The sequence below is a fragment of the Mustela lutreola genome, chromosome 1 (genome assembly GCF_030435805.1).
Source record: "Mustela lutreola isolate mMusLut2 chromosome 1, mMusLut2.pri, whole genome shotgun sequence".
NCBI classification, from domain to species: Eukaryota; Metazoa; Chordata; class Mammalia; order Carnivora; family Mustelidae; genus Mustela; species Mustela lutreola.
The window spans coordinates 18,174,056-18,200,708 of record NC_081290.1 but is presented as its reverse complement, the minus strand read 5'-3'; the positions used below and the strand labels follow the sequence as shown (position 1 = coordinate 18,200,708).

Genomic DNA, 26,653 nt, shown 5'->3' with positions numbered 1-26,653 from the left:
TGTTTTATTTTGTTTTGTCTACAAGGAGGTTTATTTCATTAAAAAGTAAAAAAAAAAAAAAAAAATACACCTAATAATATTATGCCATGATATTTCGTTCCTCGGTGCTCTAACCCCCACAAATTCATTTTTATGATTCCTCTACAGAAAGGTTTCAAGGGAAAACAAACCATTGGGGGCTAGTTAGTTTAAATAGGCAGTAAGGTATGTTGCCACTAGTGCAATCGAGAAAAGAATAATGTAATCACTTGTTTCATTCCCTCAAACTTGCTTTTCCTCTAATTTCACACATTTCACTAAAATAAACAAAAAGTGCATTCAGTGAATTACTGAACAGATGTTGGCTGAGTGTTATAAAGAACAGGCGGGAAAGCATACTTTGTTGTTTATTTGTTTTAATTTAATTTTAGATTTAATGTGTGAGCTTTGGGTGTTACACCACATTACATACATTTGAAGGGCTCTCTGATCATTTCTTTTCTCAACTTTGACCTAGCTAATGCACAACGGTCACTTGAGTATTTATTCCTTCTGTCACTGTCTCTCCAAGGAAGAGCATAAATCCATCAGGAAAACAGATGACTGTGAAGCATAAGCTCCCTTTCTTGGGAGCACGCAATTCCTGTGTCAAAGATTATAATGTTGCAGAACTAGACCCCGTTATAAGTGCTTTCAACTGGGAGTGGGAAGTAAGTAGAAACTCTGTTGGGCTAGGCCAGGGGGATCTTGATACAGGATTGTCACAGACCCACTGCAGTGGACCCTGGAGAGTTAAAGAAGAAACAGGAAACTCTCAGGAAAAAAAACTGCTACTTCTGCAGTTTACTCTAAACTCCATAATTCATAAAACGTGTTTTCTTCCTTCATTAGGGAAAAAAAAAAAAGTAGCAAATAGTTTTATGTATGCCACCTTCTTTGGGGGGCACATTTAACCCTTCTACCCCTGCATCTCTTACCTTTCTGCAGACGTTACAGATTTCAGTCAGATGCTGGTTCCTGGCCTTCCAGGAGACCACAGTGTGCCTAGTGTGTCTGAAATCTGACCCTGCCCTAGGGGTGTCCCAAGAAAGTCTCCTGTCAGAAAACAGATCTTAAATAGACGGTTCTGAAAAGAGGTTCTTTAGCAAAAAAAAAAAAAATCAGCGTAGTCAGTTTTTTCAATATATGTTATTATTGGTATTAACACTAACTTTAAAAGACTTTTTGTTTCTTTGTTGAAATCAAAATCAGATATTGTCACTAACAGCAGGCCATCAAATCATTTTCTATACCCATTAAATGTAACTTAGAGGATGAAGTAGGGCTGGCATTTAGAAGGAGATAGCCAAGAACTGCCTCCTCCCTTAGTCAATGAAAGTAACTCAGCGATAGTGGTTTAGCACTTGGGTTCTTTTGTTGTTGTTTATTTTTATTTAAATCAAATAACATATAATGTATTATTGGTTTCAGAGGTAGAGGTCAGTGATCCGTCAGTCTTATATAACACCCAGTGCTCATTCCAGCATCCAGTTACCCCAACCCTACCCTACCAACCCAACCCTACCCCAACCCTACCACCCCCTCCCCCTCCAGCAACCCTCAGTTTATTTCCTATGATAAAGAGTCTCTTATGGGGGCGCCTGCGTGGCTCAGTGGGTTAAGCCTCTGCCTTTGGCTCAGGTCGTGATCCCAAGGTCCTGGGATCAAGACCCGCATCGAGCTCTCAGCTCGGCGGGGAGCCTGTTTCCTCCTCTCTCTCCGCCTGCCTCTCTGCCTACTTGTGATGTCTGTCTGTCAAATAAATAAATAAAATCTTAAAAAAAAAAAAACGGTCTTTTATGGTTTATCTCCCTCTCTGGTTTCGTTTTCTTTTATTTTTCCCTCCTTTCTCCTATGATCCTCTGTTTTATTTCATAAATTCCACATATCAGAGAGATCATATGATAATTGTCTTTCCCTGAGTGACTTATTTTGCTTAGCGTAATACCCTCTAGTTCCATCCGTGTTGTAGCCAATGGTGAGATTTCATTTTTTGTTGGCTGAGTAGTATTCCATTGTGTATCCATTGTATGTTCAGTTTCCGTAGTGTAGTGATTCTCACCTTGTATGTTCTCACATTGTATGTTCTACTGTATGTCCATACCACAGCTCCTTTATCCATTCATCTGCTGATGGACATCTGGACTCGTTCCGTAGTTTGACTATTGTGGACATGGCTGCTATAAACATTGGGGTAGCACTTGGTGCTGACTTTGGATCCTGGTTTGTCACTTACTATTTATTGAACCTATCTCTATCATAGTTTCTTTCTTTCTAATATTGAACTAATAATGCTACCTACTTTACAGCAGTAATATAATTGTTAAGTGGATAATACCTATAAATTATTTAAAACCATAAACTAGGTGCAAAAATAATGAATACTGTTATGCTGAAAATAAATAAAAAACAAATAAAAACTAAAACCATAAACTGGTCATTAGTAACTACTCAATTATTATTAGTTATCCTCATTATTTTTGTCATAATCACTTTTCTTGTTTGCCAGAGAGCAAAGCAGAGAAGCTAAAACTGTAGGCTCAGAAGTTCAAATATCAGCTCTACTAACTGCTAATGACCTCTATATTCAATCTTCCTTCTGTTATGATGGTGACAATAATCTCAACAGGGTTGTTCTGAGGATTAAATAAGATGAAATAGATTAAGTATTTGGCCAAAAAAAAAAAAAAAAGCAAAAAACCCTGACCTACTATAAAAGTTAAGTAAACTAGACTAAAAATAGCCTGTTTCAGTGTTCAGGAGAAATTTCACAGAGATGACAGAATCTTCATTAGCAATTGATTGTAAAATAAATATTTTGCAATGTGCCATTCTAGGAGTAGATAGTGAGATAGATAATGGACTCTACTATCGAGAGATAAGATGTGCTATCTCAGGAAGATTTTGTGCTCCTGCTTAGCAGAAATGAGCTACATTCTTTACCGTCTGTAAGATTTGTTCTCTTCTCCTCTGTTCATATCATTGAACAAACCACACCAAGTTTATATTTGGAGCCATTTGCCTCTGATTATGAAAACGTGTCAGTACCAACATTTACTGACCAGCAGTTAAAACAAGAAAATGAGATAGAACCCAGTAATGCCTGGGTGAATGATCTCGGGTTCTCTGCCTTCAAAAACCTTCATATATTTCCAGAAGAAAGATAAAGAGAAGGTAAAAATATCAAGTACCAATCAGAATAGTGAGGCAGTATAAGTGGAGTAAACTAGAATAGGTAATTGGCAAACATCCAGTGGGTTGTTTTTCTACTAGCCCATGAGTTAAGAGTATCTTTTACATGTTTTAAGGGATGTTAAAAAAAAGATGACGACTGTGAGGACAACAGCCATGCAATGCAGCTGTATGTGGCTCACAAATCTTAACTTACTTTTTGGCCCCTTTGTAGAAAAGTTTTCCAGTCCCCACCCTAGAACATTACTGAAAATCCCCCCACCCACACACACACAAATCAAGTTGAAATTCTATGTTTATTCAATATGGGACTGGTAAGTAAAGCAGGGTTTATGGTGGAAGAATTTAGAACCGAGAGATGGTTTGGCTTAACTAAAAATAGTAGGAGATATGAGACATTCTTTAGAGGGGCAACAGAGTGAGAAAAGTTGAAAACTAAATATAAGTGTGGACTATATGAAGTAAAAATAAATAAACCATTATGAAGAATATGATTAGCCCATAGGATTAATAAGACATAAAATTGGAAAAATATTATAAGAAACACACTTATGGAAATTTATAGTAATGAATCTGGAAACTTGGAATTTATTCAGAAGAATCAATATTAGCATCTTAATTTTATCAAACAACAAAAATACAAATAGGTAAGAATCTTTACTTTTCAAGAGGTTCATTTAACGCGTATAGGACATACATGGTGTGTACGTTTTTGCTGATGAATTCTGAGATTAAGTTTTTTTGTTTTGTTTATAGCTCTAGGAATCCTATTTGCATTATTTATCTTGTTTTTTATTAACCATGATATTATGTAATACAAAATCTTTTCTGCTTTTAGGCTAGTGAATCCAGTCTCAAATTGGGTGGGGTATCTGGAGTACTTCTACAAAGTACTGAAGTATTTGGTAGCTCCAGATTCTTAAATTACCTCTCACTTCACAGATCTTTTCATTTCTATTTACTCAGGATTTTTTGGTGTGCATTGGGATTTTTTTTCCCCCTTACTGAATGACTATGCGTTTTGTCATCTCATTCTCTTGCACCATATGATGATGGAAACTTCCAATTCCATGTTTAATTAATCACAAGATCATAAGTGCTCTTATAAGACTGAAGGAACAATGTTTGGTCAAAAAAAAAAGTTACTTGATTTCTTGTAGCTTTTGATGTTTCTCATCAGAAAATTAGAACATTCATTTCTGTACTCACAATATATAAAATTGTTAAATGAATCAAAAATAGTATATTTTTCATAACTTGTTTTTAGTACTATTAAGAATTAAAAAGCAAATTGTGATTTGGGGCTAATATCTAATTCTTTGCCTTCATATTTTTTATTTGTAAAATATTGGCTGAAACCAAATGACATCTAAAATAAAATTCAATCCCCAAACTGCAGTAATTATAGCATATTTACTGAATGTAGGATTAGATTAGATTAATTTTGAGTATCTTGTTTATTGCATAAGCAGTGGATGTATAGAATCTGGTAATTGGGATCAGTCAGAAATTAATATCTCAGGAACAAATGGGTGACATTTCCCATAAAAATTTGATTTTAGTCAAAGTGCTGTAGCTGGTGTTTTTAACTTTGACTTCTCTTAATGATTCCCTCTCTCTGCCAATCACTTCTTGTCTATCTGTAATCTCTTTACACAGGTCCTCTGAAAGCATTTAAAAATAGCTTGTTATTGGTAAATAATTATACTGAAAATCGCCAATTATTAGATTGTAAGTTTCCTGAAGGCAGAGCTCAGTTCCTCCTCTATACCGTGCTCATAATAGTACCACCAAATTCATAGTTTCTTGAGGATTACACAAAATCATCCACATTACCATTCCCAGAGTACATGTTCAGGAATTGTTCGTTATTATGATTACTATCACTTCTCTGTATTCACAGCTCTAAGGCCTTGTAAATAACAAATACGTTCCATGGGCCTAATATACTGTATGTGTATTTTTATGTATAAAGCATAGTCTTATACACTCTGAAGGAATTCTCCTTTTGTTTTGGTTTTTGTTGTTGTTCAGAACCTTTTTTTTAAAGTTTTTATTTGTCAGAGAGAAAGATTGAGAACACGAACAGGGAGAGCGCAGGCAGAGGGAGAAGCAGGCTCCCCACTGAGCAAGGAGCCTAACTTTGGGCTTCATCCCAGGACCCTGGGATCATGACCTCATATATCCCCAGAGTCTACTAATAACACCATTTTCTTTTAAATGTTAAACTCACCGAAAGATTTTACAGATCCACCGGAAGGATGGAAAGGTAGCCTCAGTTTCTGCATCACCTATAGACACTGTATTTAAATGTTTAAATGAGAATGTCCCTAGTGAAAGCATCTTCTGAATTACTGACATTTTCAATCTACACACTCCGGAATGAAATTCATTAGAAGGCAGTAATTTTTGGAAGCACAATATATAAAGCCATTGTAACACAAGGTGCCTGAGCAGCACTTTTATTCACTGATGCACAGGTATTATTTGAAAAACATAATTTAGAAGCCGAGCTGTGGAGATTACCCCTGTCTTTCATAAAATAAAGGATTAGCACCTTATTTACAGAAAGAGACAGATGTCTGTCAGAATTTTTGATATGCAGTATACCAAAAAATTTAATGAACTTCACAGATCTTTTCATTTCTTTTTACTCAAGTGCTTCTGTATTTTCTTGGTGTATGTGAAGTAGAAAAAGAGAATGTTCTCTGTATCAGAATAATGAGAATTAACAGGATATGAAATATGCAGCACAGGTTTGTTTCTGGTGATAAGAAATATCTTGTTTCCTTGGCCAAGAAACGAGGAACCGTTGTTTTTTTAGTATTATTTTTTTATCTTCTCTGGAGAGATGGTCTGTGTCACTAATCTCAGGGTTAATAGCACTGAAGAATATGGTATCCAGGCTCATTCTCTGAAAATACTGTAGTGCAGTTCATCATTGCATGGAGGCATAAGAAATATTAATTGAGTTTTTTCTATGTGCTGAACACTGGAGATGCAATAATGAATAAGATCAAAACTTGTATTTGAATTCCAACTCTACCACTCACTAACCAAAAGAGCAGTGCTTCTTTGTACGTATTTCCTCACTTGAAAAGACAAGGAGAATATCTACTTCATAAGGTTGCGGTGAGATGATTAAGTTAGACTGTATGCAGAAGTTCAGTGCACTTTGTAGCACACCGTACATGCTTAGTGCATGCTTAGTGAATGTTCATTGTTGTAACAGAGTGGCTGCCTCAGGAAGATTCCATTTGTGTTCTTTGTCTCTCTAAAGTGCACTGGATTTGTTGACAGAAGGGAAATGGACAGCAAGAATGCAACAGTTTCACTGAGTTTGCATGTTGTAAGAGCCGGTGTATGTTAGATAAATGACTGACTCTGCCATCTACCAGTATTGTGCTTGGTCAAATTCCTTAACCTTTTGGGTTTTGGTTGACTCATCTCTGATATGGGAATAATAAATACCACATCACAGTGTTTGTAGAATTAAATCGAGTGATTCATGTGAAAACATTTTGTTAAGTTACAAAGTGCTATACAAGTGACAGTATGATTGTAAACTTTTGATTATCCACTTATAGATGGCTATTTTTATGGATGATACACCAGCAAATTTTCATCCAAGACTGATTTTTTATTGCTAAATTAGTTTGCCTTTTTATTTTCTCCTTCACTGCCCAGCTGGCTAGTGACAAGTGTGGTCCAAATGTATTTTAATAGTCCAAGCCAGATGTAACCAAGAAAATAATACTCTTCAAAATACTACCAAATTTCAATGATAAAAATAGCTGTTTATACATTATTTAATGTTCTATAACCATCTTGTGTTCCCTGTGTTTTTTATTTATATTTCAGAAATACAGAGGCATCATTGGATTATATAACATGGAAAATGTATGGTATGACTTACAGTTTAAAAGAAAAGAAAATTTCAGCTACACTAGAATTCGACACAATGTTATAGTTCTTAGTTATGACAATTTAGTTCTAACAGTTTTCAGCACACAACAATTTTATTTCTCTGTAATTTGCGACGTAATTTGGAAGAGCTTGGCAATGCATGCATACGCTCTCTCATCCATACCTTTTCTAATTAAAAAATGCAATTCAAAAGAGCTGCATATGGTACAGATATGGATAGAACTAATAACATCTTATTTTTCTAAACAATAATATGGCTATTGGCTATATATTATATCTCTTTTATGAACTGTTGGGAAATGAAGGGAAATTTTACCAGTCTTTTTTTTTTTTTTTCTGTTTCTGCCTTTTATACAGAATAAAATTACCCTTAGTTTGAATTTGTTATTTACTCTAACCACAGGATATAGCTTATGACATTAAGTTTGACAAAGGACAACAATGAAATCACTTTAAGGAAATATATAAACGTATTTGCAGAGGCTGAATGGACAATAAAAATAGTTCGGGGATTAAAAGTGAAGAGCGAAAAAGAGAGTAACTAGTTCCAGAGAGAATTGGAAATGAACAATGACAGCTATAATGCCAGAATTCAGGATATTGGACTAGATCAAAAGACAGGAGGTACTGAAGAAGGCTGAGCACAGATGTCATCGTACAATTCATTTATTTATGATCTTATTACAGAGAGGAGAAAAGGGAGTATTTTTGGTCTGTGTTTTTAGATCATTGCAGACTGTTTTATAGCAACACTTTTTTTCTTGCCAATATAATCCTCAAGACTATCCGTACAGGTTTTCTTATTTTCCTTTATTTCCCTCCAGTTTTACACTTAATAGGGTAGAGATGCATACTGTTCATAAGTTGTTCTTTCCAGGGGCGCCTGGGTGGCTCAGTGGGTTAAGCTGCTGCCTTCAGCTCGGGTCATGATCTCAGGGTCCTGGGATCGAGTCCCGCATCAGGTTCTCTGCTCAGCGGGGAGCCTGCTTCCCTCTCTCTCTCTGCCTGCCTTTCCATCTACTTGTGATTTCTCTCTGTCAAATAAGTAAATAAAATCTTTAAAAAAAAATTGTACTTTCCACCATATCCATTAAAATATACGAAGACATTGTACAGATGTCATGTATGTATGACTGTATAGAGAAAATCCAGATTCCCTTCACCATCTTATCTTTTTTGCTACATGCTTAAAATAGTAATCACCTCGATTTGGATTATGTATTAATTCAGTAGCTGTTCACTGAGTATTTATTATGTGCCGGGCACTATGAAGTTATGAAGCATTTAGTGGCAATGGTGTTAACTTGTATCCATACAATTTGTTTGTGTGAGTATTTTTTTTTCCCCAGGGGAAGAAGCTTCTAGAATCAGAATTAGATGATGACAGTGACTGGCTAATCCTAAATATTACTAAGCTTTTCAGTGACAAATTATGTTTGCCTTGCCAGTTTTTGTTACGGGAATATGATTTGGGTGTGCTTGTTTCCACTTAAATTATAGGATTGTTTTACTTGAGTCTTGAAAATAGCAAATAAGTGATAAATGAGCTACAGCCAGTCATGACATAGGCAAGAACATAATAATTTTCTCCATAGTGAAACTGCCTAATAAATCTTAATTTTGAATAACCCATAAGTAAGAGAAGCAAGCTTTACTTATGCTATGACTGATGCCAGTTTATCTCAAATTAGACCAAAAACAGAGAATTAAAAGTAAAATCTTACCTAATGACGATTGAGAAAATGGATGGAAAAGTTCTTTGAAAAAACAATATCAATTAAATAGTAAGATGGTATTTACAGAATAATAAATATCACTATCAATGTTTGTGTCACATATCCCGTCTTCCTCATTAAGTGTTTGTTGAAGAAATATGAGTCCCCAAGAAGTTAGGATAACTGTGCTTTAGAATAAGACAATGAGGGGCGCCTGGGTGGCTCAGTGGGTTAAGCCTCTGCCTTCGGCTCAGGTCATGATCCCAGGGCCCTGGGATCGAGCCCTGGTTCAGGGTCCCCAGTCAGCAGAAAGTCTGCTTCTTCCTCCTCCTCTCCGTCTTCCTGCCACTTCTCCTGCTTGTGCTTTCTCTCCCTCTCTCTGTCAAACAAATAAATAAATAATCTTAATTAAAAAAAAAAAAAGAGTACAAATCCTCTGCATACAATTCTCAAAAGGATATATATTTAGAAGTATTTCAAGGAACAAAATTAGTTCTATCTATATTTTTATAGTCTAGTCGCTGAAAAATGTCAGCTTCCCTATGACTTCCCACTCTCAATCTCCACTTTCACTGTAAGGTGTCTGGCGTCCAAACTTTCGAGACCATTGATTAAATATATATATTTTAAAGATTTTATTTATTTCTTTGACAGACAGATCTCAAGTAGGCAGAGAGGCAGGCGGGGGTGAGGGGGTGGGGAGAGGAGGCAGGCTCCCTGCTGAGCAGAGAGCCAGATTCGGGGCTCAATCCCAGGACCCTGGGATCATGACCTGAGCTGAAGGCAGAGGCTTTAACCCACTGAGCCACCCAGATTCCCCAATTAAATAATCTCTTAAGGTGGTTTCTTCTGCTTCCTTTAGTTGTCAGTCTGAACTCAGACTGTGAGTATTCAGACCTGAGTATTCTAGTCACAAAAGGAAGTGCACCTCCTAAGGAAAGCATTTAACTGACCTGTAATGAGGCGTATAATCCAGTGAATACGGCAGTCGCTCGATAAAGACCGAAAAAGATGATCGATTACAATAGTATAAACAGAGTTGTTAAGAATCCTAGAAATACTATTAAAATAAGATTTGTATATTAATGAGATGAGACATCTTTAAAAAAAATACCCCATTTGCAACTTCTTGAGCATAACTTCTTTTTTTTTTTTTCAGATTTATTTATTTTAGAGAGAGAGATTGAGTGAGAGGGAGGGGCAGTGGGAGAGCGAGAGAATCTCAAGCAGACTTCCCACTGAGCATGGAGCCTGAGGACAGGGGCCTCAGGATGCTGGGATCATGACCCAAGCTGAAATCAAGAGTCGGAGGCTCAACTGACTGAGCTCCCCCGGTGCCCCAAGCGTAGCATCTGATGTAGGCTAGTTTGATCGATCTTCGAACACATGTAATACTGGGCTTTCAAAAAGTCAGTGGAGAGAAATGAGTGTGATTTTGACGACAGAGGACACAAGAGCTTAGATCAAAGCACAAAAAAAAAAAAAAAAAAAAAAAAAATCTCACCCAAATATAATTACCAAAACAGTATTTCTCCCTTATTTTGAAACTTCCCTAGAATTTTATTTATTGTGCAGTAATATTTCAGTTCATCTATTCCATTGATTTTTTTTTTAGATTTATATCAACTGCAATCTGTAATTTTTAAGTTTGTATTTTGAATCCATTTTCCCCCAGCTCTTCCCCTTGTTTTTTGTTGGTCCCTGTTCTTTATTATGATTTAGGCAAATTGTCTCTGCTGAGACAAATGCTTGTAAGAGAAACAAGATGCTGCTTGGTGAGATACATGGATATGTTATAATTTCCCAGAATTTTTCCTGACTTATATTGATCAGTACCTTAAAATAAAAATGGAATCTAATTTGAGGCATGCATGGCCATAACATGGCTGAGGGTTTCAGTTTATTCTTTTTTTTTTTTTTTTTTTTTTTTTTTTTTTTTTTTTAAATTTTTTATTTTTTATAAACATATATTTTTTATAAACATATATTTTTATCCCCAGGTCTGTGAATCACCAGGTTTACACACTTCACAGCACTCACCAAATCACATACCCTCCCCAATGTCCATAATCCCACCCCCTTCTCCCCAACCCCCTCCCCCCGGCAACCCTCAGTTTGTTTTGTCAGATTAAGAGTCACTTATGGTTTGTCTCCCTCCCAATCCCATCTTGTTTCATTTATTCTTCTACCCATTTAAGCCTCCATGTTGCATCACCACTTCCTCATATCAGGGAGATCATATGATAGTTGTCTTTCTCTGCTTGACTTATTTCGCTAAGCATGATACGCTCTAGTTCCATCCACGTTGTTGCAAATGGCAAGATTTCATTTCTTTTGATGGCTGCATAGTATTCCATTGTGTATATATACCACATCTTCTTGATCCATTCATCTGTTGATGGACATCTAGGTTCTTTCCATAGTTTGGCTATTGTGGACATTGCTGCTATAAACATTCGGGTGCATGTGTCCCTTTGGATCACTACATTTGTATCTTTAGGGTAAATACCCAATAGTGCAATTGCTGGGTCATAGGGCAGTTCTATTTTCAACATTTTGAGGAACCTCCATGCTGTTTTCCAGAGTGGCTGCACCAGCTTGCATTCCCACCAACAGTGTAGGAGGGTTCCCCTTTCTCCGCATCCTCGCCAGCATCTGTCATTTCCTGACTTGTTGATTTTAGCCATTCTGACTGGTGTGAGGTGATATCTCATTGTGGTTTTGATTTGTAATTCCTTGATGCCGAGTGATATGGAGCACTTTTTCATGTGTCTGTTCGCCATCTGGATGTCTTCTTTGCAGAAATGTCTGTTCATGTCTTCTGCCCATTTCTTGATTGGATTATTTGTTCTTTGGGTGTTGAGTTTGCTAAGTTCTTTATAGATTCTGGACACTAGTGCTTTATCTGATATGTCGTTTGCAAATATCTTCTCCCATTCTGTCAGTTGTTTTTTGATTTTGTTAACTGTTTCCTTTGCTGTGCAAAAGCTTTTGATCTTGATGAAATCCCAGTAGTTCATTTTTTCCCTTGCTTCCCTTGCCTTTTGCGTTGTTCCTAGGAAGATGTTGCTGCGGCAGAGGTCGAAGAGGTTGCTGCCCGTGTTCTCCTCAAGGATTTTGATGGATTCCTTTCGTACATTGAGGTCCTTCATCCATTTTGAGTCTATTTTTGTGTGTGGTGTAAGGAAATGGTCCAATTTCATTTTTCTGCATGTGGCTGTCCAATTTTCCCAGCACCATTTATTGAAAAGGCTGTCTTTTTTCCATTGGACATTCTTTCCTGCTTTGTCGAAGATTAGTTGACCATAGAGTTGAGGGTCTATTTCTGGGCTCTCTATTCTGTTCCATTGATCTATGTGTCTGTTTTTGTGCCAGTACCATGCTGTCTTGATGATGACAGCTTTGTAATAGAGCTTGAAGTCCGGAATTGTGATGCCACCAACGTTGGCTTTCTTTTTCAATATCCCTTTGGCTATTCGAGGTCTTTTCTGGTTCCATATAAATTTTAGAATTATTTGTTCCATTTCTTTGAAAAAGATGGATGGTACTTTGATAGGAATTGCATTAAATGTGTAGATTGCTTTAGGTAGCATAGACATTTTCACAATATTTATTCTTCCAATCCAGGAGCATGGAACATTTTTCCATTTCTTTGTGTCTTCCTCAATTTCTTTCATGAGTACTTTATAGTTTTCTGAGTATAGATTCTGTGTCTCTTTGGTTAGGTTTATTCCTAGGTATCTTATGGTTTTGGATGCAATTGTAAATGGGATTGACTCCTTAATATCTCTTTCTTCTGTCTTGCTGTTGGTGTAGAGAAATGCAACTGATTTCTGTGCATTGATTATATATCCTGACACTTTACTGAATTCCTGTATAAGTTTTAGCAGTTTATTCTTAAAAGGTATGTTGACTCTGTTAAGAATTTCAGAAAAGGCCTGAATAGACTCATTATTTGAGTCTATATAATAGACTCATTATTTATATCAACCTTCTGATAACGGATTTGTCTGAAAGATATTTTTCCACAATATCAAATATTGGAAAGTGGGAGGGAGAGAAGTTTCTTCGATAAAGATTCTGAATCCATTTACTTAGGATGAGAGCATTTCCTCTTAATTTGTAGCCTCATGAGGTTTATTTCTCGTTAAGACTGACATGGAAAATCTTAGGCTTAGGAAATGAGTTCCGAGTAATTTCTTCTGAATCCTTGAGATGGGTAAAAATCAAGACTATTATGTTAAATAGTGTTATAAACTATAATATTTTATAAATGAGACTAGTCAAGCTATTTGAAAGCTTTATGTGTATAATTACCTTCCTAACTTTCGAAGGGAAATATTGGTGTTCTTATGATGAATATTGTATGTCCTATGCCTATAGTTTGAAATTGTATGTTTTTTTCAATCTTAGCTTGAATAACTTTTGCCTTATGTTTTCTAAGTCTGTACTGTGTTTTTAAGTTTATAACATGATTGCTTTTTTAAAAAAAAAATAATTTTACTAGGGGAATGTTTAAGAATAAAACCTATGTTCCAAAACCAAGTATGAGTGAAATAAATGATTTACTTTCAGTTTGGAAGAGGTGAATAAAAAGTGCTTGGCCAATACCGTACCATTAATCTATTCTCTTTTCTTCTTTCTCTCTGTACTTCTCTCTCTCCAATAGAAGTGGAACAAAAAGGTAATTAAATACCTTTCATAAATTATATACTATTTATAGGCTAAGTTATTTAACAGTTTAACATTTAGTTAAAATAATTTTGTATTAATTCTCATCTATTTTATGAAAATTTATTTACTACTTCTGCTGCTCAACTTCACTTTAATCTGTTGTGATGACCAGTGCTGGTTTGATCCTTTTATCCTAAAACAGTTTAATCATGTAAAATTTTCAACCATGCATTTTCTTCCTCTTTACTTTTAAATAAGTAGTTAGAAAAATCCAGTAAATGGTGGTGGATATGACTGCTTTAAAATTGTTTTTATTTCTATACTAGTTAATTTTCCATAGCTCTGGTGTGGTGTCCCCATTTTATTAATTTTTAACTGTTGGGGGAAAAGGGGAGACAGTTTTCTGAAATACCTTCTAATAAATTACTTTAGTAATGATGGGCTCATTATTAACCAACTTAAAGTTTATATGCAATTTTGACAACAATGCCTCTCCATTATTTATAATTATAGGCATCATATTAGAAATTCTTCTAATCATCAATTTTATTATTGAGTACAAATTGATGAAAGCCCTCTATCCTTGCTATGGAAGATTTTGGTGGTCAACTTGGCCTTTGAACTTTTCATTTCTACAAAAGTAAAAACTTCGGACATTTTAATAATGCACTCTCCTTTTTAATAACCTACACATCCTAGCTGAGTTTTTATCTTAGCTCATTTTCCATTGGATCTAGGCTTATAGTTGCTGTTAAAGAGCTAATGACTAATATTAAGAGAATAATACTTTAATCATTAAAATATGGTTCAACATCCGAATTCCTTATGATTTCTTAATTTCTCCACCTGGTACCCTTGTAATCATTTCAAATATAACATTGGACTGCATGATTATTTTTCAGCATATTGCTTGGCAAAAATATTAGAGCAGTGTTTCCCATAGCAGGTTCAACAGAACACTACACTTTAAACAGGCTCTGTAGAAAATGTCCCATGATTAAATTAGATTGTGAAATTTGCTCATCTTCCTCACTCCTGCCTGGGAGATTCACTGATATACCAAAGCTATTAGAATCTCTGCCACAATTCTATTTAATATACTATTTCTTAAACACGGCTGAGGATCCCTGTTTTCTTTCTGTGTAACATCTAGTTATACCACTTGAAACAGGTGCTTCAAGGACCGCTCTCTGGGAAACATTGCTTTATAGCCCCTGCATTATAAGCCGGCCAGGGTTGCTTACCCCTATTCACACAGTGTGCTATCTGAATCATACTAAAAATGAAGTGAATCAGATAATTCCTGCCCATTTTCAATCTGAAGTATGAGCAGCAAAATATTGTAGCAAGTAAGCTTGTTTTTTAATGTTCTTCTCATGTAACAGTAAAAGGTACATGTTTTTAAGTTCCAATACTACTGTATTTAACAGGACATTTTTAACTGATTAAAATCTAGATCTTGGGTTCTTTTCTCTGTAACCTTTTACCTTTCTTCTTTCCTTATTCCTTCTTTCCTTCCTTTTTCTTCCTTTCTCTTTTTCCTCCCAGTATCCATCCATCACCCATTTTTAATTGTGTGGGTTGCATGCTCTGTGTGTGCTATAGTAGCTTTAAGAGGTTTTTTGGCTTTGTTTTGTTTGTTTTTTTTTTTTGCTAGAAGATTCAGTGGCCTGTATTATAGGGCTTTTCTTTTCCTTTATTATTATACTTAATTAGTATTAGATTTCTACTTATGTCTTAATGGTAAGTTATTGAGGGGTTAAAATCACAGTGAAAACAATATACATATATATATATTTAATTTCAAAAAAGATACATAAAATATTATGTAAAAACATTTGTATTTATTTTATGTCTATAGAATACATAGACATACATCACACCTGTATATATATATATATCCAAAAATACAGTATCACATGTTTACAAAGGTAAAAATCAAAGGAAAACACAAGTACTCCTAGAGAGGCCACATTTTTCAGCAAATGAAATCAAAATGATTTTGAGCAAATGTCAGAATTAATATGTGTACTCAGAAGAACGCAAGGAAAGAATTAAGTGGTGGTGGGTATATCTTGTTAGAGTTACATTCCATTTGATGAAAAAGAAGAATCTCTAACAAAATATTAAAATTAATATGTTTATTATTTTAACTCTTTCCCTTCCAACAGTTTTTCTTTGTCCTGGACTACTGAAAGGGGTATACCAGAGTGAACATTTGTTTGAATCCGACCACCAATCTGGGGCATGGTGCAAAGACCCTCTGCAGGCTTCGGACAAGATTTATTATATGCCCTGGACACCCTACAGAACCGACACCCTCACTGAGTACTCCTCCAAGGACGACTTCATCGCCGGAAGACCTACCACAACCTACAAGCTCCCTCACAGGGTGGATGGCACAGGGTTTGTCGTGTATGACGGAGCTCTGTTTTTCAACAAAGAGCGCACCAGGAACATAGTCAAGTTTGATTTGCGGACTAGGATCAAGAGCGGAGAGGCGATCATAGCAAATGCTAATTACCATGATACCTCCCCTTACCGATGGGGAGGCAAATCTGACATAGACCTGGCCGTGGATGAAAATGGGCTCTGGGTGATCTATGCAACAGAACAAAATAATGGTAAAATTGTCATTAGTCAATTGAACCCTTATACCCTACGGATTGAAGGGACGTGGGATACTGCGTACGATAAAAGATCCGCTTCCAACGCATTTATGATTTGCGGGATTCTGTATGTGGTCAAATCTGTCTACGAGGATGATGACAATGAGGCCACAGGGAATAAGATTGACTACATTTACAACACCGACCAAAGCAAGGATAGTTTGGTGGATGTCCCCTTTCCCAATTCATACCAGTACATAGCAGCTGTGGATTACAACCCCAGGGACAACCTTCTTTACGTATGGAATAACTATCACGTCGTGAAATATTCCTTGGATTTTGGACCTCTGGATGGTAGATCAGGTAAGTTTGGCTTTTTGATGATACTGGAGGGGGAGATGTTTGTGGTTTGTTTTTGATAAGGTTTTTAATTATATGATTAGACTTCCTTTGTTGTCTTCTTCTGGCCTATGTAGCTGAAAACTGATCATTATCTTTTCATCAACAAAATGTTGTTGTTAAGCACTTTAAGCTATTAAGAACAAAAAACGTGTAAGAAACTTTTTCTCCCTCGTGCAGCTAGTCTCCAATCTTAAGCCCTTCTCTGAAGGGCATTTTTATTATCAGCTGGTTAGTTCTTTGTGTAGTGAAGTACACAAAACCTTTACTAAAATAGAATGCCATCCTGTCTAATTAATTGTGACATACCCTCAGAAGTGCTCTCCACTTGGAAAAATGTCAAGGGCTGCCTTGAGATAACACTTCAGGACCCCTAGGACAATATGTTCACTTTGCAGAGAGTGTCACATATGATCACCCCTACTGGGAACCTTGTCGGTTTGAGTGAATATATGAGTATACCTAATTGATACATACAGAAAAATGTTTATAACCAATAAACAACAACAACAAAAGACCTCAATTTTATAAGAAAAAAACAATGCAAAACAGTGCTTTAAGTAAACCAGAGATCATCTTTAATTCTAATTCTTTTTTAAAAAATATTTTATTTATTTATTTGAGAGAGAAAGAGAGAGCACAAGTTGGGGAGAAGGAGCAGAGGGAGAAGCAGACTTCCCAGCCTGATGTGGGGCTTGATTCCTAGCAACCTGGAATCATGGCCTGAGGTGAAGGCAGACTCTTAACCCACTGAGCCACCCAGGTGTCCCCCCCCCCCAATTCTTTAAAATTGTCTTTTTCCTCTCTAGGACATACCATTTCCTTTTAATGTTATTTAGAGATAGTCATAAATTGTTTTATTATTTTAAATATTTGTTTACATAACTGAATAGAATTTTCTAAGTTTAGAGGTTCAATTCTTTTAACTAGCAATAATGCTGTTCTTCATGATTAAGTGTAATGGACAACTAAGATACAGGTGTTTGAATTTTGATAGTAATATAGCAATTCAGAGATTACACTGTGTGTCTCTCAGTACTCATATGTTAATGTAACTTGTTTTCTGCCATGCTCTTACCCTACGTGTACTACCATGCTGTTCTGATTCCTAACTTAGTTCATTACACACGTCTTCTTACACAACTAGATTCTAAGTTCCATATGGACACCGGTATAATATATGGCATATATAAAATAAAGGCTAAGTAACTTTTTGTTGAATGAATGAGGGAATAGCTTTCCACTTCTTTCTCTGATACAATGAGAAATTAGTTGGCATTTTCTCTAATCTACAAGAGACCTTAGTCAGAGTGTCAGCAATTCTTTCCATGGCCAGCAGAGCTAATATTAGGCCCAAGTATGCAACAGCAGCAAGAGCTACTTCTCCTTACTAAATCCTCAAAAACTCTCCTAGCTCAAGTACAGTACCTGATTCACCACTGTACAGGTAAGCTCTTTCAATTTGATACACCCTTCAGTTGAAAACCTAAGCAAGAATTAACCATCTGGAGTATTCTGGGAAGACCTTTTTTTTTTTTTCATAACTGTAATATTCCTAAACTAAAATTTGTATTTTTTCCATGAAAACTCTGTTTATGTGTATTCTTAGCCTCTTCTGACTTATTTTTTTTAAATTTAGTTTTATTTTTTCAGTGTTCCAAGATTCATTGTTTATGCACCACACCCAGTGCTCCATGCAATACGTGCCCTCCGTAATACCCACCACCAGGCCCTCCCAACCCCCCACACGTCTTTTGACTTTTAAATTGCAATAGGACATAATTTCTAATTGCCTGCAGGTAACAATTCATCTTTTGTTGTTAATCGGTGAAGAAGAAAGAGTAACATGTTTCAAGTTTTATTTATTGAAAATATTATTCATTATTTTTATCACTAATGATAAATAGGCTAAGGTTAATTGGCCTTGATAAATTGATGCAAATTCTGAGTTTAGTTTTTTGAATTATCCTGAAAGAACAAGACGATACCATGGTCCCAAGTATTTAGAGACTTGATACAAAGATATTTCCAGTAGATATTAGTAAACTTATGTATGTGAATATATTTATATGACCGGTCATTGTGGACATAAGGAAAAGTACACCACTCATTTAATTTTATGTGTTTGTTTATTTATGGGAGTTAAAATATTAAACCATCTTGCCCAAATGTACTAGCATTCTTGTTTGTTGAAAGGAGGTTATTAAAGCAGCAAACACTGAGAAATGGGAAAGTTCAGCTTTTGAAACAAATTCCTAACTTTGCCAGGAGATTCAGGTTTTCCTCCTTTAAATAACAATGAAGATCTTGTCTGTTTTGTAAAGAGTAAGATTCCATCTGTAATTTGTAAATTTGTAAATAGAATCATAAGAAAAATGATCCAATTTTCATGCATTAAGGCTCAGATTTAAAAGCCAGCATTTTGGTGTGGACTTACTGCAGTTTCGAGGCAGGAAGAGTAAGTGTAGAAGTAAATTTTCTGCATTGTATGTGTGGATATGAGAATTCCAATTAGCATTAATAGAGGCTGTTCATCTTATTCCTCGCAAACAGCTTCAGCTGTATGTTTTCCTTTAGTAAATTAGGTTGACATTTTTCAAAGAAATTGCCTTTAGTGAATTCTTATTATGGATCTTCTCATGTGTTTATGTACAGAAACAACTTACTATAAATATGTTAGGGTCAAAAAGGCTAATTCTGAGTCTGTAGATCTAAAGTGTATTTGCTCTTGCCATCTGTTGGAAGCAAGCTTTTTTGCTCTGATTTTAACTGAGTTCTAATCAATAAAAACTCACACTTCTGAAGTTCTTATGCAAAGGGGTATCTGTGTCATACTTGTACTGAATATCACTTTTTGACCCATTAAAGGATCTGGGAGCTGCAAGTTAGGGGGCAAATATGTTTCTCTTGAGCACGTAAAAATCCTCTGGGGAAGCGTACGCACAGGTAACATGCTACTCTGAATGGGAGTTTGGGAGTCCGTGGGCTTGGGTTTGAATCCTGCCTCCATTGCTTGGTCTTGGTTTTCTCGACTACAAAATGGAAAAAAATAACCCTGATCTCCAAAAATTTTGTTAAATTTTAACAAGATGATATTTGTGGAAGGGATAGCAAATTTAACCAAATAGCCGCACACCAACCCTGCAAAAGTTGTTCTCATCCACACTTTTTAAATGAGGAACCTAAGACACCATAGTTTGTATGACTCAAATACCCCACAGCTGTTGAAGGGCATCCCAACTCCAGATTCATGTTCCCTCCTATGGCATTGGTCACGGCAAGTGTTAACGGAGGCTGTGCCTCTAGATTCGTTCATTTGCTGGAAGTGATCTCAGTTTCCCCAGATGCCAGGCCCTTTCTAGATGCAAATCTAATCTGTAGTTCTCACGATAAGACTACCGTAGATTTGTGCTCTAAAAAGTTGTGTCTGTTCTTCAACCATGAAATCAGATGTATTTTCTCTTCTTAACAAGAGTCCAGTTTAACTTTTGAAATGGTGAACTTTAAGAAGAATAACAAGGAAAACAGTGTCTCCTAAAAGTAGTTTCAGAAATCATTTAACTTCAGTCCCTTATTTTTCCCAACACCCATCTTCAAACTGCTAATTGCCCTGCCTTTGTTGGGCTGGCTCAGCTACAGGACTTGGTTTATGTTCTTTTTCAAAGGAAATCATCCTGGGAATGGTACAGTCTATGAAACAGGTTGTTTTCAACAATAGCCGTATAAATCAATTAATATTAATATGATTTTTTAAACTTGTTTTCCAAATGTTCTTTGATAATTTTAAGTGAAGTTTCTCCTTGAAAAGTGCTTTAATGGGCCTGCGCTTCTGGGCCAAGTTTTAAAAAGCTTAAAATTTGTTCTCATTTTTGTCTAAAAACATTTTCGGAACTGTCATCATATATTTTGCATTACATTAAATGGAAGTTTGCCAGCGTTTTCTGTAGTTTTCCAGCATGAAAGTAATGGAAAATGAATCTGTATTTATGCAGTATTGCTAGTCACATAATAATTTATGTTTGCAAATTGTGCAAAAACAGTTTTTAATAGTATAGTTCTATCTCACATGGTAAAGAACATACCAAATGCAAAGAATTTCCAATTTATGAAAAGCTTTTTCTCCAGAGCTAAACGAGATTTTGATTCACATAGAAATAATCTTGTTGATATTGTTTCAGTCATTTTTGCTTACAGGTCCCTGTGGAGTGCCCAATATATAGTGGGTGTTCTGCAAGATTTGTTGGACGATTTAATACATCAAAGAATGAATTATCATATATATTAATATTCAGAATGTTATGAGAATAAGAGTATTAGTCCTAAAATTTGTTTTATGAAGATGACACGTATGCCTCTCAGGTCGTCCCCATCACGGTGGACCTCACACTCCCTACTCTGGAAGCTTTAGGATTCATGCCAGCTGTTCCCCACCCCCAACCCCTACATCCAGCTTCTTCTCCTCTTCACTCAGATTGTAAAGAGCTTTGGTAACTTTAAGCAAGTTTAGCAGGTGTTAGAGAGAAGTGCCCAAGCACATTAACACCTAATGAGCTTGCTTTCAGAAGTAATTAGAAGACATTGGAGTCGGTAGTCTTATAATAGGGAAGAAAGTGAGCAACTGCTCAATTAATTTTTTTATAAGATTGCTTATTTATTTGACAGAGAGAGATCACAAGTAGGCAGAGAGGCAGGCAGAGAGAGAGAGAGAGAGAGAGAGAATGGGAGGAGGAAGCAGGCTCCCTGCCTAGCAGAGAGCCCGATGCGGGACTTGATCCTAGGACCCTGAGATCATGACCTGAGCTGAAGGCAGAGGCTCAACCCACTGAGCCACCCAGGCAGCCCTGTTCAATGAATTTTATATTCAGAACATATTCTTAAATTTTTCAGTTGATGAATTTTAGGATTTTCTTCATGTCTGAAAAAACGGAACGTATTTCATATCCAGAAATGAATAATAATTGTATTCTGTTGAAAACACATTTTGTCTGCAGAACAGCGGATTCAGTTTGCGTCACCTGTATCCAAAATGCTTGCAAGCGTTAGCATCTTAATATAAAGTAAATGGAAAAGCGCTTTTTTTTTTTTTCCGACCAGAAAACCATACCTAGAACTACCAGATCTAGAACTTTTTTCAAATGTACTTTTAACTAAGCCTTTATCCTATCTTATAAAATATTATATGAACTGTATTTTTTTTTTTAAAGATTTTGTTCATTTATTTGACAGAGAGAGAGTGTGGGAGAGAGGGTGAGCACCAGCAGGGAGAGCAGCAGAGGGAGGAGAAGAGGCAAGTTCTCCACTGAGCAGGGAGCCCAATGCGGAGCTGGATCCCAGGACTCTGGAACAATAACCTGAGCAACTGAGCCACCTCTGTGCCCCATGAACTATATTTTCATCATTGCCATTAGCCGGCTCTTGTAATAAGATAGATGTTAAAACCCCCCAAATAATACTTGGCTATGTCCCATGTTATTTGAGTGATTCTCAGGTTGGCATTGTAATTCTAGAACTACCTTATATCAGCTACATCTGGTGTTAGCCAATCAGTTGCCTCACCGCCCCTTAGCTATGACTAGTCACGGACTTTCACCCTTTAGTTCTTTGTCTCAAACTGCCTTATGCTGAGTCCGTTATTCATTAATAAATGGCACTGAAATGTGAGGTATTTTCCTGGACTCTTCTAGTTTGCTTCTCAACTGTCTGTAGAACAATCTAAACTTTCTTTGTCAAATATATAAAGTTTTCCAGTATTTGCTACTGAAGGAGGAGGAAGTAGATTTAGGTTGGTGATAAGAATAGTCAGAGAAGCCCACTTCCAAAAATTTCTTACAGTTAACATGTCTAACAGATCTAAAAATCTATGGGTTGCAATTTAATGAAACACATCAAGCAACCAGGATGAACAACAAAACAATGAAGACAGGCAGTTACTGTCTCTTACCACGGTTCTTCTGCTTCCTGAACACAATCCATATTTCTTGAAAGTTGTTTGAGATTATGTAAATGTATCCTTCCTTATATGCTGAAGATAACAGAACCTAAAAACTACAACAAAAAGCCTACACATAACAGTTTAACAATGCAGATAAGGTGAACCTTCTGTCCTTATAATATGCTAATTAAGTGCATTTGTGTCTCCAGTACAGGCTGTGACTATGTAGTGATGAATAAGAACTTTAAACACACATGACACCTCGTTAAAATGTAATTTTCACATCATATATCTGAGCTCTTTACTTTGACAGCTGAGTAATGTGAGTGCTGGGCAGAGAATCCTGAACATTTTGAAACTGTCACGTGTTTAATAGGTAGCTGAATCTGCTTCCCGAACGGTTGGGTTAAAGATGGTGCAGGACAGAGCCTACAAGAAACAGGATCTTAAATCAGGGTTGTCCCTGAGCCTCTGGGTTAGGATTGCTTCTCAGTTCCATGTGAGAGGCCACACTGTCTCTAGGGTTAAATTTACATCCGTCTTAGTAACTGAGTGAACTTTACAAAGAGAAAAAAATAGTCAGCTACTTGTTGCTAATTTCATCCCGGTCTGTATTTTTGTGCATCAGCTGTTTCCCTGTGTGCAGAGGAGCCCCTGTCTTCCTCCCGGTGCGGCTTCACTGCCTGGAGTGCCAGCTGCTGCCGGAGGGGAGTTGCTGCTGGTGATTTTTCAGGGAGCCCAGCCAAACCTTGCAAAATGTGCCCTCGCTAGTACTCCATGGCCGTTCACCATCAGCTGAAGTCTCCTCTTGTTTGTTTTTTTCCTTCCTTGTATTTCCCCTTCATCATAATTGAAGGTTAAACCTCTTCAGAATGACACCTTCTGCTCTTCAGGCTCTGAATATCAAATCACGGTCCTGGACAGAGCAAAGCTCGACCCGCCCTTTTAGGGCCAAGCCCAGTGTTAGCCATTCATCTAACAAATAGGAGACAAGATGCAAAGAATAAAGAGGTTCACAGATGATTTAACTTGCTATGTTTTTTCCCCCTACGGAGTGATGTCCCTGATAAATGTGCAATTATTAGAAATGTAATCAAAATCGTTTCTACATGCAACACAGAGTCACAAAAAGATGACTTACTTGTGAATAAGCTTCCCACTCACACCAGCTGTTCTTTCGATAGCCATTTACCTGCTCCTTCGCACGTCCACCAGAGGGCAGGCAGGTGGAACTGCTGCTCCTTACTAGCACCTCTCTTCAGAGTTGGCAACAGTGGCTAGAATGACTAAAATGAGATTTCTGATTATCTAAAAGGTTCCACTTCGGAATACTCTGGGTCTGTCCACATTAGCACGGATAAATGAGAATTGATTTTATTATATAGCAAAACCTGACATTTGCTTGCTTTCTTTTTGTTTTTTTGTTTTGTTTTGTTTTGTTTTGTTGTTTGTTTGTTTTTCCCCTTCAAGTTTTAGAATAGCTTAGAATAGGGTTGGCAATCCAAAGTATGACTTTAAGGACAAAGGTATTTCCCTCTTAAGTACTTTTCCATCAGGAAGCTAAACTCTCAAATTGCAATGATTCATGACCAAATAATTTCAGATACATAAATGATAGGTAAAATCTGTGTTAGACAGTTTTGGGGAGAGACCTATCAGATTTCCTTGAAAACAAGTGGAGGACATTTCCTTTTTAGTTGTTTAAATAAGAACTCCGCCTGTTTCTCTTTAAGCTCTTCAATAGTACAATTCATGTTCAAACTTTTTGTATCCGCTTACCCCAGTTAAGATACAAATTAAAATTGTCCAGTCCTTTGTTTCTGAAACATCTAATGACTGAAATATTTTAGCTTTAAAATTTAGATTTTTAAAAATAATGTTAGAAAAAATGATTCTACCAAAAACTCACTCCAACAGGAGTGAATTGATAGGTATTTGTTAATTTCATGATTTAGAATGATCTCTTATGATAGTTTTTTAAATATAAGAAATATCTTTGAAGAAACTTTTGTCTTTGGGGAAAAAAAAGAAAATGGCATTTTACTTAGAAATATCCTATTCCATAAAAAATATAAAATGGACCGTGTTTTTTAAAAAACAGTACACTTTCCCAAAATCTATGCTAATATTGCTGTAGAGCTACAAATTCACATATTAAACTAAAAACTTCGACCGTTCTAGGTTATAGAGGCGTCCACCGAGAGATGTAAGTGGTAATGGTTTAGTGAGAGGAAGCTTGAAAGTGGAATTGGAAATACTAAGAAAAAGCCAAAGATTAAAAGTGACTTTCAGGCACATAATCAAAATTGCTGTAGAAAGCAGAAGCAGAAAGTCAAATTGGCTTTAAGTCAGAAGCCCAGTAATTGATGGGTCCCCCCTCCCCCCCCCCCCGCCCCAGTTCTTCCTTCCTTCCTTCCTTTCCTCCTGCCTCCTCTTCTCTTCTCTGCCCCTCCTTTCCTCCCTTCCTCCCCTCAGTAACCTTGTCTTTTATTTATTTATTTTTTAAGATTTTAATTTTTTTATTTGACACGGGGGTGGGGCGAGAGCAAGCACAAGCAGGGGGAGCAGGAGGGAGAGGGAGAAACAGACTCCCCGCTGAGCAGGGAGCCCGATGCGGGGCTCAATCCCAGGACCCTGGGACCGTGAACTGAGCCAGAGGCAGAGGCTGAACCTACTGAGCCACCCAGGTGCCTTGTAACCCTGTCTTTTAAGTACAGCTAAGGCCCGGCGCTCTGGGATGCTCTGCGGCTATAATTATGAGCAGGGCGGGTATTGAGCCTATCCTCACCGAGCTTACAGAATAGAGAAAAAACCAGGGCACCATGGATGGCCTAGTTGGTTTAGCCCTGACTCTAGGTTTTCACCCAGGTCGTGATCTCAGGGTCATGAGATTGAGCCCCAAGCTGGTCTCCATGCTCAGTATACAGTCTGCTTGAGAGTCTCTCTTCTTCTTCCTCTGCCCTTCCCACTGGTGCACGTGCTCTCGCTCTGTCTCTCTCTCTCTCAAATAAATAAATCTTAAAAAAAAAAAAAAAGAGTAGTGAGAATAAATAAAAAAAGAAGCAGAAAGGGGGTTGTCAAAAAATAGTAGTATCACCTACTACTTACTGAATTTTCTCTTTTCTTGCCATTTACAAAGATTATCAAATTTAACCCTTACAAATATCATGCGGAGCAAACATTATCCTCCGGATGAAGAAATCGAGAGTCAGAGAAGGTCAAGAGTGCCAACAGTCCAGAGTTGCACTTAGAATCCTAGTCTGTGGGGCTTTCTGATGCGTCAGTGATTAAAACGAATTCGTTGGTCGGCATTTGTCGGTGAATGAAAGGAATACAGTTACCACAGGGAGGAGGGAAGGCAGGAAGCCAATGGAGATGTACGAGAACATAAGTAAGGCCGCTAAACTGAAGTAGAAATGAAAGGCAGCAAGGACGCATCCACCTTGAGTTAGAGTAAGGACAAGCAAACAGCACCTGGTGCTGTAGAGCACCCCCTTCTCCTCCCAATGGCACCAGGTTTCACACACACACACACTTTCACCCTTAAAAAAATTCTGTGAGGACAGATGAGGAAACTAAGACCAAGAAACTCAGTCGCTTGCCCACCGAAACCTGTGATGTCGATGTGAGTTTCAAAGAAACTCAGGTGTATTTGACGGAATCATGAAGTCACAATATTTTCTGTTTATAATAGGAAAAATTATAATGCACACAAGCAAATATAGTAGAATTTGATGTTACAGTGCATGGATATGGTGTGGGCTCTTTATTAAAATTTAATTCTAGTTAACCTATATTATTATTTCTTTTTTTTTTTTTTTTTTGTAATTCAGATGTTTTGCTAGCACAACTTTTATGTTCAAGTTTAGGGGCAAGATTGGCAACATGTTGGAAAAGCAAAATGAAGGAAGAAAGGAGTTAGGGACGAGAAATAAAAGGGAAATGAATGTGTTTTGTTTCGTAAACATAAATGGACAAGAAATGAATGAGTTCTCATTTTTCAAGGGAAGTTGATGAAAGAGCCTGCATTTAAAAATGTTAAAAAGTCATTTTCCAAGATTGATTTAATAGCCTTAAGTGGGTAAAGATAAAATTAAGGGCACAGTGTGGAACGCTTATACCTTGATGGTGTGAATGCGAATTATCATAAACAGCTTGGCAATAGCTGAGAATAGCCTTCTCTACGC

At 36.8% G+C, this 26,653-nt stretch overlaps 1 protein-coding gene across 12 annotated transcripts in view; it reads left to right on the top strand.

Moving 5' to 3' along the window:
- Positions 1-26,653, top strand: part of ADGRL3 (adhesion G protein-coupled receptor L3) — an 809,555-nt gene that overhangs the window by 510,359 nt on the left and 272,543 nt on the right. For all 12 annotated transcript variants that reach the window (XM_059160370.1, XM_059160378.1, XM_059160333.1 and 9 more), the window contains one exon: positions 15,698-16,498. In XM_059160370.1, coding sequence (XP_059016353.1) covers positions 15,698-16,498 — 801 coding nt within the window. The remainder of the gene's footprint in view (positions 1-15,697; positions 16,499-26,653) is intronic.